Genomic DNA, 21,426 nt, shown 5'->3' with positions numbered 1-21,426 from the left:
GGCCAAAAAGAGTGGGTATTGTGCCAAGGATATCGGAGTTGCAGAGTCAACTGGCCGATTGGGCAATAGGCCTTAGGAGAGGACGATGCGCCGAAGAATCGGATGAAGCGTCGAGGGACCAATGACATGCCGGACAACTTGGTTAATTACTTAAGATTAATTGTCTCGATCGAAGTTTTGTTTTACATGTGCAGGATTAACTACGATGGAAGTAAGACATGTAGCAGGAGTTGCACCAAAGTCAAGACTATGATCACATTGGGGGTTCGAGAGTTCGACAAAAGTCCGGACGGTCGTCGGAGGTTCTGTGGGAACAAATCCGAGAAGTCCAGGAGCTTGCCAAAGAAGCTCATCGGAACTCACCAAGTGGATCGTCGCAAGTCCAGGAGTTTGCCGGAAGTCCGCCGGAGCATCGCCGAAGGTTCGTCGGATGTTCGTCGGAAGTTCGTCGGAAGAAGCGATCGACGCACCGGAGCAAGTTGCAGTAAATGTCTTAAGAAATATCGTAGTTAGCATGTAGATTAAGTTAGGAATGAGAGGTGATCCCATTAACTTAATCTGGGGGCAATTGGGCCCTTGATAGACCCAAATTTGGCCAAATGGATCAACCCATTCGGACCAGAATTCCTGCCAGGCGGTGGCACCGCCCAGGAGATGGTCTCCCAGGAAAGTTGGGCAGTGCAACCGCCCCAGTCAGGCGGTGGCACCGCCTGGGCTCAGTCTCCGAGCGAGACTTGGCGGTGCAACCGCCTTAGTCATGCAGTGGCACCGCCTGGGTTCAGTCTCCGAGCGAGACTAGGCAGTGCAACCGCCCTTGTCAGGCGGTGGCACCGCCCAAAGGCTTAGTCTTTGAGCTGCCAGGCGATTGTATTGCCCCAGTCAGGAAGTAGTACCGCCAGGACCCCGAAAATCCGGGAGGTGACATTTTTTAGCTCCAAATTCAAACCAGTTTGGGGCCTATATATACCCCACCCTTTCCTGCATGAAAGGGCACCGAAAGCTTGATCTTACTCTGTGATTTTTAGAACTCAAAAGTGTTGTAAAGGCTAGAAGTTCTCCTCCCTCTTTTCTTCCAAGTTTTGATCTTTCAAGAGAGGAGAGAAATTTCTATAAGGGTTGTCTCCTAAGCCCATCAAAAGGAGTGAAACTGTAAAAGGGTAGTTGGCCTTCGCCTATTGAAGGAAAGCCTCTAGTGGACGTCGGTGACCTCGTTAGTGGAAGAAGCCAAAAGTGGATGTAGGTCAAGATTGACCGAACCACTCTAAATCTCGGTTTGCATTTATTTTGAGCATCTTATCTTTACTGCAAACCTCCTTAGTAGCTTACTGCCTTTTGCTCATTTACGAACGTGTTTCATAGTTAAGTATTTTATGAATCGACGTTAAGACAGAAATCAGTTTTTATCGTACGAACATCATATTTCAGTTTGCGCTTACATTCTGATTTCCATCATAACTGCAAACTACTTTTATATCTTTGCTTTAACTGCATCTCGCTTGATCACAAGTGATTTATGAATCGACTTTCATACCGAAATTGTTTTTATCGTACGAACGTCGTATTCCAGTTTGCTATTACATTCTGTTGTTTATCTTAACTGCAAACTGCCTCTGTATATTTGCTTTAACTGCATCTCGCTTGATCACACGTTAGAATTTAACGTCTATCCTTTTATTTACATTATATGATATGATATGATGTAGCAAACCTTGATCAAACCTCCATGGATATAGCAAACCTTGATCAAAAGCAGAGGGAACATCCTTTTGCTTGGACCAATATAAAATGTAATATTGATGGATATACAAATCCATCTCGATCTGGTCTATCGTAGAAGAGAAATAGCAAACCTTAATTCTCATTTCTCTCACGAGCATCATGGCTCACGAGAATTGCCTCCCTCCAATGGTACGATCGATGCTCACACAGGCGGCTATTGAACCGAGCTAGGATCGCATTCTCATCGCTTCTTCTTCTTTCATCTTTCTTTCTCCTTCCCTTTTTCTTCTTTCTTTTTTTTTTCTCTCTGAAATATTCATCTTTCTTTCTCCTTCCCTTTCTCTTCTTTCTTTTTTTTTTTTTCTCTCTGAAATATTAGTACTTACCTGTGCATCAATAAATCTTTGAGTTGGGTTTGACACTTTGTTTGACAAACCCTACGAAATAGTATTTCCTTCATCCCAATATTTTTATTTTTTAAATTGACCTAATATTCATGATAATAAATAATAAAAAAGATATATAAGTAATTTTGAGCATACTACAGGACTTGACCTGAGTAAGTGATTTAAAACCATCTAGGCTAGCTGGTGCATCCCCTTTTTCAATCAAAACCAATCTAATAAGTATACCAACCAATGATAGTGCTGTTCTTAATTTTTTCTGGTCCAACAATCCAATAACTACGGATCAAAGATGTAAATGGTAATGTGGAAGCTCAAGACACTATATAAATTCTGTTTGCTGAATTTTTTTGTCCCTTCAAAAATAAATTCATTTATTCTCTTTCAAAAAAACAAAAAAAAGCCATACAGAATAGAATCAGAGGTCACTCGGAATTCATCAACCCATTGATTAGTGCTGTGATGTTCACTCCAGCAAAAGTAGCATGAACATAGACCGCCTGGTCATTTACCCACTTAACCAACCATCTCAATGCAATCATTTAAAATACTTGCCAAGGAAAAAGATGAGATGTTAAGTAAACTGATAGATTCTGAAATTTTAGAATTAACTCAGATATTGTGCAGTGGAAAAGTGGCGGCATGCATGAACTGCCATGAACAATTCCGCGAAATGCAAGAAAACATCAAATGGACTAAAGTGTACCTTTAAAATTGTTGCTTTCGCCATTTCGTTTCCAGCATCATTGAGATAGAAGCTTGAACAGCAACTCAGTCCTGCAACATGATCCAAAAGAAATTAATGAAAGACTTGGGAAGTAGGCATATTTGGTCAAAGCAACAGCAACAGCAACAGCAACATCTGTGGTTTTAAGAGGTCAGCGACAATCTTTTTCTTCGCCGAAAGAAAAAATCATAATCCAATCCAATGAGATAATTAATAGACTTGGATCACTAATGTAAAATACTTAAACTTACATTGATAATAATAAATCCATCTATCTTATAGGGTAATTTATTTATAACATGAGATTAAACTGAGATATCACAAGACCCAAAAAAAAAAAAAACTTGGACATATCATAAAATAATGATGACCAGCTATAACTGCCAAGGGGATTTTGCAAAAGAATACTCCAATGGGCAGTCATGTACACCAAATGCCACTTTATAAGAGTAATTATAGGCATCCAGTATATAAACAAGAAGCCATTTCTATTTATGGAGAAAAAACACAACAGATATCTAATCGGAGAAGCACAATCTGAAGAATGCCCATACACAAATTTATTCAGCTTGTCTTGCCATATATTCCTTTTGATTTTGACCAAGTCTCACAAATGCTTCTGAGCTACATGGTTAGCTCGACATCAGGATACTTTCATCAAAATCATAACTTCATTAGTTGCTATGCAACTGAGCTGCTTTACTAGTCAGCGGAACATAGCGTACTGATGTCTCGCTTCGAATGCTCACTGAGCCATCCATCTTCTTGTCGATCACCTGCAAATCCTGGAAAACCGTTCCTACTGGGATCACCAGTCGGCCACCTGGCTTCAACTGGTCAATCAGTGGCTGAGGAATCTCAGGTGCAGCAGCACCAACATGAATGGCATCATAGGGTGCCAGATCTGGCCATCCCTCTCTTCCATCTGCAGTCAGCAGATACACCAGTCAAATGCTTTTTTTTCACCTTCAAAAAAAGTGACAATCTAATTGTTAATAGTTATCAGTGGCATTACACAACCCCATCATTTGATGTAGTCTGATCTTCATAAATTATTTTGCCAACACAAGACATGATGCTAATACCTGATGTATGAAAAGCTTCTATTATAATCGAGGAAACAACCACCTCATTCAAGATAATTCACTCATAATTTTTAACACATCAAACCTACAAGAAACCTCTGTTGATGAGATTGAACTTATCATGCAACAATCTAGAAGACCACAATAATCCAACTAATCACTCGTCCAGGCGCAAGTATATTTGTGAAGCTCTCTTTCCTGTCATCTACATCAACAAACATATTCTGACTTATCTGTATTGTTTTTCACCCTTCTTTACCATTTTTAAGTTGCTATTTATCAAGGAACCCCTTGTTTACAAAGAACCATTAGTGAAGTACCAACTCTCCATATAAAATTTTGTAATTCCTATTCTTGCTTACATGTAACTATTTTCAGTGTAACATTCTTGGATAGCATTAGTTAGTTATATAGTATAAAATGATGAAGAAAAGCTAACCAGCTATTTTATTTTTGACAAGAATTGGCCAGTGAAAAAAATGAAAAATAAACAAGCAATAGAATCATCCTTTAAGATGTGGATATAAAAAGAACATTCCTGTTTGAAGAAAGTGCTAATGTACCAGGAGGATAGAGGATACGAATTGCTAATGTAAAAAAATAATCTTTCTTGCATTCACTTCTGTAGGAAGTTACAATTAATAATAGTTATGTTTGAATCACAGTTAAAGGTCACCGACAACTGAATATACAGATGAACATAAGGTGTCATGCATAGATTTCATGAAGAAATGGATAAACACAGAAATAGAGAAAGATGCAAACCGCAAAATCATGTGCTAGAGTTTTCATAAAATATATATTTAGTACAATTTAAAAGATAGGTACTCTCATAACAAAATTTGTTCAGTTTTTGCCATAAGAAAGGCTATGTTCAGCATACCAGCAATATGCATAGACAGTGAGCCTTCTTTCAGAAATGATGATGCTGCGCTATTCTTAATGTTGTTGATTGAGAAATCAACTAGCTCAGCAATGTGTTCAACCCCTAGAGCACGACCTTCTGGTCCAAGCATCATTGCAAAGCATGCTGTTAAGTAGCCAGTCCCTACAGAAAGGATAGATGGCATAATTTTTTCACCTCATAACATTTGTTAAATAGGTACTTTTTCAAGCAAAGATGTCAACTTCCATGCTAAAACCTTATATTTCCTGTTCATAGATCCATAGAATTTAAGCATCATGAAACTATGATAAAAAAACATAAGCATAATAAACATAGATGCATCTTGCAAATTATTCTCATGGTGCAAGAGTCCTTAGTCTGATGCATATTAGAAAATAATTATTTGGTGCTATGTTATCTTTTGCCATACAAGAAGCTAATACAACCTGTTGAAGTGTGAGAAGATGTAGACTAGATGATGTAGTTCAAGACCACAATCCTATTCAGCTCTTAAAGGTCTCAAGTAATTTGCATAACAATGAAAATTTCAAGTTAATTCAATCCAGTTCAGATCTTGTCCCTATCAAAAGTTTTGCATATTTCTCAGAAACTTATCTCAAGAGAATGATGATTTGGGACAGAGCAAGTAACAATGATCGCAAATGGAAAAGAATGATAAAACAGCAAGGGCAAGGGCAATTGCATCCTTTGCCATGTCTAATATGCTGTTCTTCTCTTCACAAGCTCAATTAACAATTCTAAGTCTGCAGCCAGATGCTGCCCTGTTTGTATTAGCTTGGTCAGACCCCTTTTTACATCATCCTATAGGAAATACAAGAAGCCAAATCATACAAGAACAAGTAATCCTACACAACCCATTAAAATCAGTGAAAAACGAAACAGAAAAAGCAACTCCTGATTAACACCAAGCACTCTTCAGCTCTATTCAAATAAATCACAAAGTGACTTAATTCAGGAGATGAAAAGTTCTCATGCTTATGCGTCAACTAGTCTCCTATGGTCATCCCTATGACATAATTGTAATTTTCAAGGAAAAAATGAAATATAGTCAGAGGCCCAGAAAGAGGAGAAAAGCATATCTTTGTCCAACTTGAAATGGCCTGCCAATAATCTAATAAGTGCAGCCACTTTTTTCTTATAGATCACGTTCATCTGAATATAAGCAGATGACCAGTCGCTCTCTCCCTACTGCAAATTGTGGTCCCTGATCATGCACTTCATTTTTTACTTATCTCCCATGACATGGGACGATAAAGACAAAGACATCCTTTAAAACATTAAGAACAACTATTACGTTTTTATTTTTTAATATGAGCAATGATTATGCACCTAAGCAAGCTACAAAAATGAAAAGAGCTTTCCTTGATCATATTTTTTGCTCATAATATGATTCAAATTTATCGACCCAATCAGGATTGCAACATGCCAACATCAATTGATAAACCCGATATAGAAATAAACTATTCAGTCTGCAGTTGTTTCAGACAGATATGATCGATCAGCATCCAATATTCTAAGCTTCTTCCTCAAAATCACCTTACTACGGACATTATTGAAAACTGCTTAAACCATATTCTTACAAGTGTTTGCCAGTACATGTCCTCTAGGAAGTAACAAGTATAACTCAATTCACAATGCTTCATTTAATTCAAGGTGTGGTGAAGGTTAGATATAACAAATATTGTTCCTACTAGGGAATTCACCGGGCACTTGAGCACTCGCCTAGGTGCTCGAGCAAGATGAGGCGAGGCCTGAGCACCTTGATGGTAGGCTGGGCAGGTGTCTGCAATTGGGCATTACCGGATACTGATTTGATCGAATCAGATGAGTGATGCTGGTTCGATCGAGCCAGATGACCCATCGCATAAACCACCATCCACCCTACGCACGAGATTGACCATGACCACCTCTTTGAAAAACCTTGTGCTAGTGGCAAAGAACAGCTTCCTCCTCCCACGACATGGTGAACCTTCCTCCTGCTGCAAAGGTGCTACTCCAGTGATCAACGAGCAACTTCCTCTCACACAATGACCCTCTAGCAACTTCTTCTCACAGTAACTCTCTCTTCTTCCCAACTTGCTCTCTCTCTCTCTCCTCACCCTTCTCCATCGCATCGAACATCGTCAAGCCTCCCCAACGACTCCCCTCCCTCAGCTAAGCCTCCCTGAACCCAATCAATCCCCATCTCTCTCCTCGTCCTCCTCCTACCTTATTCCTCCACCTCCCTCTTCTCCTTCTCTCTACTTGTCACCCTCTTCTTCCCTCTCACTTTCCCCTCCCTCTTTCTCCTCTATCATCACCCTCTCCCCCTCCTCCTCTTGCCTTGACTCCTCAATACTTCTTCCCCCTCTCCTTCCCTCTCACCATCCCCTCCCTAATGTAAAACAAAGTAGGGAAGTAGAGAAAAAGAGAGGGGAAGAGAAAGAAAGAGAAGTGTGAGATAAGAGAGGAGAGTAAGAGACTAGAGAAGATGCAATTCTTTTCATTCAAACCTGAAAATACTTGATCCATTGACAAGCTCCACTATTTATAGGGGCTTATGAGCCTTAGTATACTTAATGAAGACAATGATCCTGAAGAGTAATCTCCTAAGGAATTAGTATGATTTTTAGAAAATCAAAATGTGACTTCTAGGATATCTTAATAGTAAATGAGTGTACTTAATACAAAAGGAATCCCTAGAAAGATCAAAAGTTTTTTTCTTTTAATTTTTAACACAACTCTTAGAATTTCTAGACCAACTAATTGATGACTTTTTGTTGACTTATTTGCCTAGAATAAACTTTTGTAAAATCCTTTGGAAAGCCAAATGGTTCTCCATCATTCACCCTTGATGGAAAAGAACTCGACTCAGAGAGTGATATGGAAGGTATTGGTCTAATACGTCTAGTGCAAAGTCACAAAGTTCCTCCAAAGTAATCCAAGTGGCATCGGAAGTTGGACGATCATGCCACTTAACAAGAAAGTGTTGAGTAATACTAATAGCAAGCGTGACAAGGCGATCACCAAGAATGGTCTCTAGGTCATCCTTGTGTTGTGAGAAATCAGTGCTTTGGGAGGATTGTCACCTATAGGAACACCGATAGACAGAAGAGGAGTGCAAGGTCAATGACATGTTGGATTTCCTATAAAAGTGGCAGCTCACTAGGTAATTTCCAGGGTATAACATCAAAATATTAATCTAATAAGGACTTGACCTCAGGAGTTAAGTCAAGAGTAGTGCAAGTTCTAGGAATTTCTCTAGCAATGATAGCTACACAAAATTTGCTGTCTAGGCTCTCTATTACAAAAGACTTAGGATCCTATTAAGTGGAGTCCCTTGGTGGTTGGGGCTTATGGAGGAGACTTGAAAATTCTTGATTTGTCCTTTTCTAACAATTTTGCTAGTCACAGGATGATGCTTTTGCCTTGTATGGAAAGATATAGGTGTTTTCTCTTCTGTGATTGGTAGCATCAAGGTCATACTACCAAGATCGACCTAAAAGAATGTGCGCAATGTCCATTATTAGGACGTCATAAAAAATCTCATTTTCGTAATCACTCATTTTGATTGGTACTAAACATCTCTCGATCACGGGTAGAGTGGTTTTGTCAGCCTAAGCTACTTTGAATGGAGTTAGATGTGACTCTATCTTAAGGTTTAGTCTCTTGATAGCAGATTTTGAGACTACCTTCATAGTGGTACCCCTATCAATAACTAATTTGCAAGTTCTTTCCCTGCTTCGAATAAAAGTATGGAAGATACTTGTCCTCTTCCATTCATTAGAATCACTAGAAGTAGAAAGAATAATGCAGACAACATTAACATGAGCATCTTCAATTTTTAGTTCATTTTCATTACCTGAGTAGGCTTTGGGATCAACTACTTGGTCTACTTCCTCAATTGAATCTTCTGGTTCTTGTTTTAAGATAAGGGTAAATGGAGGACAATGAGAGATAATGTAACCTCTATCATGTCAATAATGATACTGGATTGAAGACGAACTAATTTGAAAATCAGTAAGTGAATGAGTTGGACGATTCATAGCAGTGATTTAAAAAACGCTAGGCGCCAAGGTCAAAAAACGCCCGAGGCACTAAGCGCTCGCCCGAGCGAAGCGAGGCGTTAAAATATAAAAATATATAATATAATTAATAAATATAATTATTTAAATAAAACATATGCTATTAAATTAAGAAAATCGAGTACAAAATCATAATAAATAAATAAATCATAATAGTATTTTTAATTTTTTTAAATAAAAAATATACTATTAAATAAATAAAAATTAATAGTATTAAAATCAAAATAATATATTATTAATCTAATAAATAAAAATACTATTATTAGTATACAGTTAGCAGTATACTGTTACTATACTGTTAACAGTATAGTGAGAAGATTGAGGCTGCTGAGGCAACAACAACGGTAACAGGCGACAACCGCAGTTGCAGCGGGAGCGACGAGCAACGGCGACAGCGGGAGAGGCGAGCGACAGCGGGAGTGGGAGCGGGAGCTGCGAGCAGTAGCGGCAACGGCAAGCGACAACGGGAGCGGCAACAACAGCGGCGAGCGACGACAGCAGCAACGAGCAACGATTATGGCAGTGGCAAGTAGCGACAATAGCGGAGATCAGCGACAATGGCAGCGGCAGCAAAGAGCAGCGACAGCGGAGAAGAAATCTCGATGGCAAAATCGCAAGTGTTAGGGTTGGGGAAGTTGGGAAAATCGCGAGAGGGAGCCTGATATTGGTGATTTAGTTGGTTCGATTGAACTAACTAAAGCACCGGAGACCAACCAAACCTAAAAATCTGGTTCGGTCGCCTGGTTTAACCCAGGCGCTCACTCGAAGCGCCCGGCGCCTGGGCTCAGGCGAGCGCCCAGGCGGCGCCTCTTTGAAGCGAGGCACCTGGATATAAAGCGAGGCGCTCAGGCCTCGCCTTGCCTCGCCCGAGGGCCTAGGCGAGCGCCCGAGCGCCTATTGAAATCACTGATTCATAGTTAGGCCAGGATTATTACTAGTAGTAGGGATTTTTGACTTGACAGAGCTACTACTTGGGGTAGATTGGATAATAGTTCTATTGTCGAGAGACTAAGAAGATGCTCGACAAATTGAATAAAGTTTAATGTACTACTAAATCTCAAGGGCTTATTGGGAAGCTTTCTCCATGGTGTCAGGGAAACTAAGGGAGACTTCTTGTTAAATATTAAACCTCAACCTATTAATAAATCTTCAGACATTGATAATTTGGTCCTCTTCTATTTCACACCTACGTACAAGTTCCTCAAATTGGACCAAATATTCTACCACACTAGAATTCAATTGTTTATGGTTTTTATTAGTTGTTCAATCAATTGGCTTCGAAAGTATATTGATAAATATTGTTCTTTAATTTTTTATTTAATGACTTCCCATCAAGTGATGGGGGGCTCTCGACGGTGTTCGATACTACGTTGGACATGTTGCCAATATTTCCTAGCAGATCCTATCAATTTTATTTTTGCAAATCGTACACATTCAATATCAATCATTCCATACCACTCAAAGTAATCTTCCATGCTATCTAACCTGTCAACAAACACATTTAGGTCAAATCTACTGTCAAAGTTCGACACATCCACTTTGACTCTTCTAGCCATTTCCCCCAGATTGTCAACAATCGAACTTATTCGCCCATTACTCAGGTTTATGGATTTATAGTACGGTTTACGAATTCATCATCACAGTTAAAGGCTTAGTCATCAGGAATTGTTGGAGCATGATTATGAACAAGTGCCCTATAGGTGGACCTAGGATTTGTTCAAACTGAGGCTTAGGAAATAGGTAAAATTCCTTAATTTAAAGACAGATTGTGATGAATAAACATGTTGCCTAACTAACTTATCAACCTCCTCATTCATGAGTTGTTTTTCAAGATGTTGGAGAGCTGTTAAGACTTTGGTCATTTGGTCATATAATCAGTTCAACATTTTGTCATGATCTGCTAGTTTGGTCTTAATGGTTTCTACCTCACTCTGTTGGTTTGAATCCGGATTGGATTAATTTTCACCTTGCCAAGTCATAATTCTAATGCTATCAACAAATTACCTTTTGGTAATAAGATTGTTAATTGTTGCAATACATAAGATAAAAATGCAATGTTTTAAATGGTTCTCACTTTTTGTTTTGTTTTTTTTTTTTTTTTTTTGAGACAACTTTCATGGGTTCAAATTTTAGTAGGTTATAGTTATAGCTAAAGGGGAGAGAGAGGGTGATACATATAAAAAACAAAGAAAACAAGGGGAGAAGTGATAAAAACCACGTCTAATGAAATATACAATTTTTCTTTCCGACAAAAAATTATATTATTAAAATTTTAAAAAATTTACCCAGCACTAAGAACTATGTGGTTCACCAATTCCATAGGGCTAGTCACCCCAATGTCCAACTCCACATGTAAGGGGTTGACGTTGGAGGTGTAAGGATCATTGAGTATTAATCAAAGTTTTTGCTGCTAGTTGAAACCCAATGGGGTAACAGGATAGGTTTCTTGACGGGCTCTAATACCAAACTGATATAGAATAAAGCAAGGAAGTAGAGAAAAAGAGAGAGGAAGAGAAAGGAAGAGAAAGAAAGAGAAGTGTGAGATAAGAAAAGAGAGTAAAAGACTAGAGAAGATGCAATTCTTTTCATTCAAATCTGAAAATGCTCGATCTATTGATAAGCTCCATTATTTATAAGGGTTTAGGAACCTTGATACAACTAATGAAAATGATTCCCAAGAGTAATCTCCTAAGGAATTAATATGCTTTTTAGAAATCCAAAATGTGACTTCTAGGATACCTAAATAGTAAATGAGTGCACTTAATACCAAAGGAGTCCTTAGAAAGACGAAAAGATTTTTTTTTTTTCAATAGAACTCTTAGAATTTGTATGCCAACTAATTGATGACTTTTTTATGATTTCTTAGCCTTGAATAAACTTATCTGAAATCCTTTATAAAGCTAGATAGTTCTCTGTCACTCCATCTTTGTCCTCCTCTACCATCACCCCGTCCCCCTCCCTCCTCCCAGATGGCTCCCTTCCCAATCGATAGTCGTGAGCCTTCCCAGACCCCCAACAGCTCCCCCGTCCTTGCTCCTATCCAATTCCTCCTCCTTACTCTTTTTCTTTATTATATTTTTAAAATTTTAATATTTACGAGCTTCTCGTTTCACTTGGGCGAGCACTTAGCACCATGGGGATTTTGCCACCTTAGTGCCTTTTAGGATTTAATTCCTTCGACTAGTTCAGAGGATAAAAATGACCTCCCAACGTAGACACATGGACACCTCAATGACCATGTCATCAGCCACCTCGACGAAAATTATGCTCAACAATCGAACTACCACCCCAAAGGGTGTTAGGCTATATCATCAAACACTTTAACGATAGTTATGCCAGCTTAACAGTCAAACTACCACCCTAGAGGTGCTTAGGTCATGTCATCAACCACCTTGGTGGTCGTTATAAGACCTAAGCGATCGAACTACCACCCAAAATTGGTTAGGCCATGTCATCACCACTTTGACAACAATTATGCTACCTCAGCGATCGAAAGTGTCACCTTAGAGGCAATTAGGCCACATTATCAAGCCCCCTCAATGGCTATTCCAACTGTCCTAACTACGAATGGATAGAGATCTCAAACTATTAATTAGTATTTCTCTGTTATTATTTCTCTCTCTTCAACACCTCCTAAGCCCACTACACTTCGAACACCTCACTGACTTGAGTATCCAATGGATCGAGTCGGGAATCCCAAACATCAATCTTCTATAGATGTTCATTTGACATCTCGAGAGTGGCGATCATGCATCAACTACTCAAATCCACATCAGTTAACCATCCCCGATCGCTTTTCGAGATATCAAGTTCTACTACCATCTCGAGTCCCCAACTAAGTCAGGTACTTTGAAGATAACAATTCCTACTAAGTATTTGAGTTTATAATGTTTGGATGCAATGCCCAAAACATTTGGTTTTGTTTGAAGCTTGGGCTTATAAAAGAACAATCTTGGAATAACCAAACTAGTATCTAAAAGGAGTGAATCATCAATTAAATGGCGATATTGGATACAAAATTGAGGGATTTCTTCTAGAGTTCAATATTTCACCCGGATTGTGAGCAACTCCCCTCCTTATCACTGACAATGTCACCTCAAAATGCCATGTTACTACTTCCCAGTACTAAATAGGTCAAAGGAAATAATTAACACTTAAAAGCAAGTAAACTACAAGGTATATTTCATTTTAAACAACTTGGATCGATCATCATTGGTTTCTTTTCTGTATTTAATTACCAATGGCAGAGTCCTGAAAAAATGATTTCTTCAACCATGTCGATGACATGAATCATGCCACCGCCACGAAGAAGTCTCTTATTTCTTTTATTACACATGTATGCTATTTACAAGACTCAAGACCTTTACACTAAGTACAACCTTATCATGGATCATGGTGCCAAGGTAGAACCTTTATTTTAAGACTCCAAACAATTATAGTTGGATATTATTGTTTTCAAATTTTACAAAATTATGAAAAACCAGACAGTCCACTTTCAACTGTATTCAGAAAACTAAAAACATTATGCACCACACTATAACCATCTTCTATAAATAATATACTAAGGTTAAACCTAAACCTACATCCATGTCAACAAGTCATGATATCCCAACTATTAGTGATGGCCTACATAGAAATCTTCCCTCTATTGAGCTATGTAAAAAGCAAAAACTCTAGTTAAATCAAGAGCATTCATACCTATATCCATGTCAAATACTCAATATGAATTAGGCTTTATAGTTCTGTGCACAACAACCTGGGAAGCATGGACACTTCAAATATGTGCTATGTCCTTGTAAAATCACTGTGGTTCATTAAAATTGTTGGGTATAATACCTTATGTCAAATACTGGCAACAATTATGTCACTGGGACATTTAATTTAACATTTGATATATCCATTTCACATATCTTTGTGAATGTTTGCTACTGATATAAGTGTTATGATTCTCATACAGATATCATATATGATGATCATAGATTCTCTAAATTGTATAGAGTATAAAATTATCATAATATATTGAAAATGTATATGCATAAATTGCCATGTCAATTTGTGTCATATCCTACTTTATAAAATCGACTGTGCAAGTGTACGACTATCATGTCATGTCTATGTACATGACATTCCAATTCTTTCTAGATAAAATTTAATAGAAAATAAAAAACCTGCAATTTGGACCCTTTAACCAAAAGATCAAGAAACACAGGATACTGACAACTCCAACAGAACTACTAGCATAATTGTTCTAAGTCTCGAAGAACCTCGTGGTAGCTGCAATTCTAACAAAATAATCTCCATTAACGCATCAACAATGTAGAACATGACTACATGAATGTTGCATAAACAAAACCTATGTTAATTAAATAAAGTTTCAATAATTTCAAGAGCCAAGAACACAAAAAACAATAATAACTTAATCATCGAAAGAGTCAAAACTTAGACCGGAAGAAATAAAGACTGCTCTGAATGAAAGATCCTCTGGATTCAAAGATTGGCAATGCTTTTGCTAATTTTAAGGACTTGCTATGCAATGTCAGCAAAAATATTATAAAGATAATTGTTTAAGCTATAGATGCCACATATATCCACATCCAGTTTTTTTTTTTTCTTTTTTGCATCCCTGTTAGAGCATAATGAGTGAGGGAAAAAATAAAAAATATATACAAAATAAGGGTGACAAAGCAGAACAAACAGATATATAAATGGACCTGAACCAACATCCAAAGCTCTCATTCCTGGCTGCAGATGCTCCCTCAGTAGCTCTAGACAAGCTGCATGCATATGAGGTGCAGAAATAGTTGCATTATAACCTATCAGAATAGGGGTATCAACATAAGGTGCGCTGCCAGGAGGTACAAATAACCCCCTGTCAATTGCCTCCATTACTTCTGCCACTTTCTTTGACTTGATTATTCCATACAGCTGCAAACGTTCTACAAGTTCTTTGTTTCTACCAAGTGATCCACTAGTCCAAAGCCTCTGTAATGGTAATAGCATCAATGCAGCTCATCATCAAATACTTACATGCTTAGAAAAACATGTATGTCGATATTAATCCTTGAATTAAGATCTCATGATGTAGGAAATTATTAGATGCTTATAAAACACAACTTCTGGAAGAATAATTGTTGAATACCAAGAATTAACCAAACTAAGTCTACTTAATCTTCTCCTAGAAAGGCCTTTAACACCAGTGCTACATGGATAGAGACGTGAGATTTGATACACACATGTAGGCAAATGCCTAATCTAGCAAGGAAAACAAAATTCAATAAAATACTTATTTGTGATCACATCAGAACATGAAATATCAGAAATTCACAGTATTGAAATAGTAGAAGTTCGCAATATCATAAAGTATCATATTCAGATTGTTTAACTGTCTGATATTGAAATAATTGTTAAAGATTCTGACATATGTCCAATTGCAAACACAGACATGCATCCCACATGGCTTATAGGTATGGTACTTATCAGTGGACCTTCTAAGTTATGAGACATATATGAAGTTTAAACCAACAACTTGATTTGACATCTTAGAACAAGTCAATGTTTCTGAAGAAACAAAAGGCACAACCACATATTTCATTGCAAAGTTGAAGGTAGTCTATGACAACATCTGAAGACAATGCATCAAGTTTAATGTAAAATACCCTATCACGGAAAGCAACACACTTCATTTAAAGAAGGAAGCAAGATACACTCGTACTAGAGGATCATACATAATGAGAGAATTTACAAATAAGGAATTGGTGAAATATGGTGTCATATGTTTTGTCCCTTTATCTCTATTCTTACAAAGTGCGGATATATATATATATATATATATATATATATATATATATATATATATGGAATGAGGAAAAGTGTAATGACATCTTTGCAATCATACATAAAAGATGAGACAGTCAACTTCGTCATCCGCTACATGGAACAAGACACTATTTAAACCTAATTTTTTTGGTCATAACTCCTCCATTGAGTTTGATATAATAGTTGTCTTTGGGTTATATCAATGCATTGCAAGATTGGTTCCTAATCTTAAAACTCAAGATAAGATCACAAATGAATTGTCTTTATGTAAGAATGCTATTGGTCTTCTTTGAAATTCTTATAGTAATTTGGTCGAGGAATACTAAGTATCCAGGTATTCGTAAATTCATATAATTAAACATATATCCATTTTTAAAGTATATTATTGCTAACGGTTTATAATTTGCAGCTAAGTGGTGGATTTTATTTGAAAATTCCACACTGAACTTGCAAGTTGCAACAATTAGCTATCAAGATTCTAAATTTGACTTGTAGTGATGTGGGTTATGAATGCAATTAGAGTATTTGTGTTTTGATAATGTTAGTATAAGAATCAAGAACAATCTAGTTTCAACCAATATTGATAGAATTAATTGCATCTTTAATTCGTATGGCATGATAGATACATACAAAGAAAAGAAATTAATGGCTAGATCTTGTCGATAAAAAATATAATCAAAGGTTCCAGGCTCATTATAATTCGTGAGAGACCATTGGTCTTATTTTGTTAGATGATATTGATGTTTCAAACGAATGGCTGGTGGGAGTTTAATTCGTTTAACAAGACAGATTCATACAAAGAAAAAATTCTGTTAAAGCATCAATGACTACACCATCTTCTCTACATAAGATATAATCAAAGACTCAAGGCTCATTATAATTTGCAAGATAGCATTGATCCCATTACGTTAGGTGATATTGATGTTTCGAACATATGGTTAATGGGAGAAATTACTAGCTTGTAAAATAATAAAGACAATCTTGTCTTTGATGATGACAGTTTGATATAAGGAGATGTAGCTAGAGTTTCAAATGTTTGAGAAATGAGAGCATATATAAGACAACTCACATGAATACAAATGCCTCAAGAGTTCATTGCCTGTAATTGTCGAATCGAAGAGAAGGAATCTTATTCTGATAAAGATGAACAAAAATATATGAATTAGCTAGAAAGGAGGATGGTGAAAAGATTTACGATGTTGAGGATGATTAAGTGGATTCTAACGATCGTTGATGTTAATTTTCACCATTCTCACCATCCTCCTTTGTGAGAGGTCAATCCATTTGGAAGATTATTATTCCAAACGATTGATAAGCAATAATGATAGTAAATCATTAGGATTATCAATGAATGTATCAGACATAATAAAAAATAGTAAATAAACAAATAAGGAACGGAAACGGTGAATAGAAAAAAAAAAAATTGGGGTTTCAGTTTTTGAAATAACAACCATAACAAACGGGAGGATTCAAGTCTGGCATATTCTGGAGAAGGGATTCTGAGTACGATCTTATCTGCTTTTTGTTACTATTCTCAAATTATAGGTTTTTTTTGTTTTAGATGAACCAAAAACTATATAAAACACCACAGATTAATCATCGCCCGTATTCTCTAGCAAGAATCCATCTTTTTTTTCTTGAGAATTCAATTCTCGGTTTGTCTCTTAAACCATCACACCATGAAATACAAAAGAAGATCAAAAAAGGCGCTGTATACTTAACACGAAAATGAAGATGAGCAAAGGAAAGAACGAAATTAATAAAAAGGGGACCTCCATTCGTCCGAGGAAGTGATGGGTTTGGGGCCAGCGACCAACGAAGAGAGAAGAAGAGGAGGAGGGAAGGCGACTGGAGACGGCAGAGAGGGAAGCAACAGCGGCGACGAGGAGGCGCTGAGGAGAGGAAGAGCGGGAGGAAAGGTTCGCCGTCAACACCGACACCGAGACGGCAAAGAAGAAGCGGCGGCGGAGACCATACGCAAGCCGAAGCATCCGTCTTTATTAGTAGTGTCTCTGTTTCAATTTGTTTCCTTATTTAATATTTAAATATTTATTTTTAATCTTCTTGTTAGCTTTCCAGTTTTGGCTCATTATATTTGTTTTTTTATTTTATAATATAATCAATTATCTTTCGCCGCCCACTACTACCCGCATGGTCCCCGCCATGGCTTCCAATCACAAAAAGATCAGTTCCTCCGCCGACATGGCCGTCGCGAACTCGTAAGACTCACGAACGAACATAATTCGTCACCTCAAGTGAGCCCCACTTAATTCTTCCACTCGTAAGCACGTCGAACGTACGTGCGAATCCGTTGGGTGGCGCAAATCGGCAGGATGTGTGGATTTATTTTTATTTTATTTTATTTTATTTTTTTTAATTTTAATGATGAGATTATAAATGAGAAATGAAAAGTCGGCAAAGGGAGGACTTGACTTGCTAATTGAGGCAAATATGATGGACTTGTTGGCTTCATAAATATATTTGTTAGACATGACTCTGCTGGGGAATATACCATTGGTTTGTTAGCATATCCAAACTCACATAACACAATGACATTAAAAAAAAGCATCTACCTTTTAGAAATTGTATGGCTTCGCCCCCTTTTCGATCACAATCCGAAAAATGAATCCCTCCCTTATCCAAAAGATTCTCAAGTTATTAGCTTTATTTTCTGGTGCTGTCGTCTGTCTTTGTCGTAGAAAAAGAAATTTCAAGAGAATTTTTACCAAGTTGTAGACTTGTTTCTTTTAACAAAAATATGTGCTGTTTTAGACGAACGAGAGAGAAAGAAAGGATAGTGTAGAATTCCTGTCCCCTCTCCCTCAAATATTCACTGTTCTAAGACTAGGGTTTTGATAGGACACATTGTGCTATCGCCGACGACGATGCAGACATGAAATTTCAAATCCGATGTAGCGTGTAGCACACACATGATGAGCAACCGCTCGTCGCCCTCTCCGTACGAACGTCATCATCATGATACAATCATCCCGGAAAGCTCGGGGCAACATCACACGATACTGATCCGTGCAAGTCGATCGACGCTCGCACAAAAGCTTAAACCTGTCGACCGAGAAGCCGATCGTAGTTAATTAACCCTGTACGACCAACTCATCATCACATGTATAAAAGCTAACCCTCCTTGATTAGGAAGAGAGGACACTCAACTCTCCTTAACTCCACAACACTGACTTAAACTTCGAAGGGGTCGAGTCGGAAAACCCCCCTCCCGACCTCTATCTTTGTGCAAGAATTGACAACGAAACAATAGCAACTCGCCGAGAGAGAACCATGCTTGGGAGATGGCACTTGGACCTAACCCGATCCGACGTCAACATAACCCGAGCATCCGCATGGACAACCTTGTGCATCCAGGATTGGATCGAGCTGTGCTGACACCTCGGCCATTGCATAAAAGTTCACCAACAGGTTTAAAGATAAATTGGTTCCCTCCCTCCAGAGCCTTAGTATCCTTTTCTTTGCCTGTCTTTTTTTTTCATTTAATAGATAGTAGCTCTTTTGATTTTCCAACGATTTTGCCACCTCGCCGGTTCTCATCTTCATGCTCTAAAATTACAAATACGCCTCCTATGTTGTAAAGAGAGCCCAACCATTTCACCGGTGGAAAATTGATCATGCATGTCTCAGTTCAAGCCCAATGAGTACATTTGTACGTAGAACTCAACGTCCCTATATACTTGCAAGTCACCCATGTTCTATATTGGGACAGGGTTGAGTTTGTTTTGGTCCAATTCATGGACGAAACACAGAAAAACTCTCACGGTTTCATTATCCCAGAAAGTTGACTAAAAAGCTTTCTGCTGCACCTGCATTACCAAATATATACCATAAGACGAGAGATGCAATGCAACATTTATCATAGCAGTGGTTCATGATGAGAATCTGACAATATTTAGTTTCTATTTGCCAAATCCCACCAAGAGTTTCGGAAACTTCAAATAGTTTGATCGCCTAAAACCAAATTTCTATCTAGTTGAATCACCCTGAAGAGTTTGTCTACTTCCTCTCCATCTTAGTTGTCTTACATTTATATTTACTGAACTGTCTAACAGAAGCATACCATTGCAATCTATTTCACCCTCCTCTTAAGGCTATTTACATACAAACATTGGAGATCTACCACAAACTCAACTGAGAGTAACCTTACTTTGCCATCACTAGTTGAACAATATGGGATGCTAATCGTTGTTATAACATCTATAGTCATCACAAATTGCAAGACACTTTTAAGAAATATAATAAAGTATGCACGAGTAATTTCACCTTGCCTAGTTTTTCACTTGCAACAACTTCTCATCACCTCAGCCTCTTTATCTCCAGAAGCCTGATATCCTTTTGCAACACATTTTGTTCCTCATCAATTAATTCAAAAGATCTATATTGATCACTAACAGCATATTTAGTGCAGCCAATCCGATACATAAAGCTTATAAATATGATTTCGCACTAAACAATCTTTTCTGGCAGATTAACCAGAAATAAACATAAATGAAAAAAATATAAGCAAGGAATGGGACAAAAGCTAATTAAAAATTTTATTCTAACATCTATAAAGCTAGATTAATCACTTTTGTTCAATTTGGAGATATCTACTGCATGTCACATCCAGATGAGCTTTTGGATGTTGGATCGGGTAATAGAAATGTAATCTATCAAACGAGTCTCATTGCATCAAATCCGACTTTTGAACCACAAGAAGGCAAAGAAAAGTCAGAACATACACGAGGGATGTGATGCCCTTGTGATAATTGAAACTATACATGGTAGAAAATTGATGTGGTTCTTAACAAGGTTTGCCATGTTATACCGACCAAGCACATAGGTCCTACCTACTAAAGAAACATATGGCAGTGGGGTAGGACAGAAGAAACATGTGGCAGTGGAGGAAGAGGACCGGGGAGGAGGAAGAGGAAAGAAGACGAGGATGCAGTGGTGGAAAAGGAAGGAGGAAAAGAAAGGAGAAGGAAGAAAGAGGAAGAGGAAAGAAAAGAATGTAGTGGAGGAACAGGGAGGAGGAGGGAGGAGGAAAAGAAAAGAGGAGGAAGAGAAAGGAAGAGTAGGAGGCAGTGAAGAAAGAGGAGGAAGGAAGAGGAAGAGCAACAAAAAAGAGGAAGTCGTGGATAAAGAGCAGGAAAGTACCTGAAATGAAAGATGACAACGAGCAGCAACAATGACAAGCAGGTTGAGTTGAGGAAGAGGTAGACCTCTTAAATTGTTTTTTCTTTTTTTATTAGTCTATCCGGACCCCCCAAAATGGAGGCAGTCTACATACCAGCCAATATACTGTCCATTTCATACCAATCTGGTCTGAGTAAATGGTGTTTCTTGGTTCTTATGCATCCATTGGATATCTACCAAAAAGACCAAGGTCACCAAGAGTTGTGACAAAACTAAAAGATGACATATAAGATACTAATAATAAATCAATAAGCTATAGATAGAAGCATGAACAAGTAGAATAACTAAAATATAAAGGACATTAGAATAACACAATTCCTTGCATATGCAAAGAAAGTACCAAATCAAAGAAAGTGAATGTGATGATATGTCAAACACAAGCTGAAGATATTGCCATAAACTCAACTTGTAGTAGAGTTCTTAATGTTGCTAAACCATGATGACGTAAAATAAACTATCAGTAGTGAATAATACTCCAAAAATATTTGTACTGATCTCGGAGCTC

At 37.7% G+C, this 21,426-nt stretch overlaps 1 protein-coding gene across 1 annotated transcript; it reads right to left on the bottom strand.

Annotated features, from left to right (window-relative positions):
- Nucleotides 1-3,275: 3,275 nt before the first annotated feature.
- On the bottom strand, nucleotides 3,276-17,728 carry LOC135629558 (protein-L-isoaspartate O-methyltransferase-like). Its single transcript, XM_065137092.1, has 4 exons — nucleotides 17,495-17,728; nucleotides 14,618-14,888; nucleotides 4,819-4,983; nucleotides 3,276-3,775 (listed from the first exon to the last, which is right to left on the bottom strand). Exons 1-4 carry the CDS (start codon nucleotides 17,711-17,713, stop codon nucleotides 3,525-3,527), a joined length of 906 nt encoding a protein of 301 aa, XP_064993164.1. The 5' UTR covers nucleotides 17,714-17,728; the 3' UTR covers nucleotides 3,276-3,524.
- Nucleotides 17,729-21,426: the final 3,698 nt, after the last annotated feature.

The sequence above is a fragment of the Musa acuminata genome, chromosome BXJ3-1 (genome assembly GCF_036884655.1).
Source record: "Musa acuminata AAA Group cultivar baxijiao chromosome BXJ3-1, Cavendish_Baxijiao_AAA, whole genome shotgun sequence".
In the NCBI taxonomy this organism is placed as follows: domain Eukaryota; kingdom Viridiplantae; phylum Streptophyta; class Magnoliopsida; order Zingiberales; family Musaceae; genus Musa; species Musa acuminata.
This window is presented reverse-complemented; position numbering and strand designations above follow the sequence as displayed.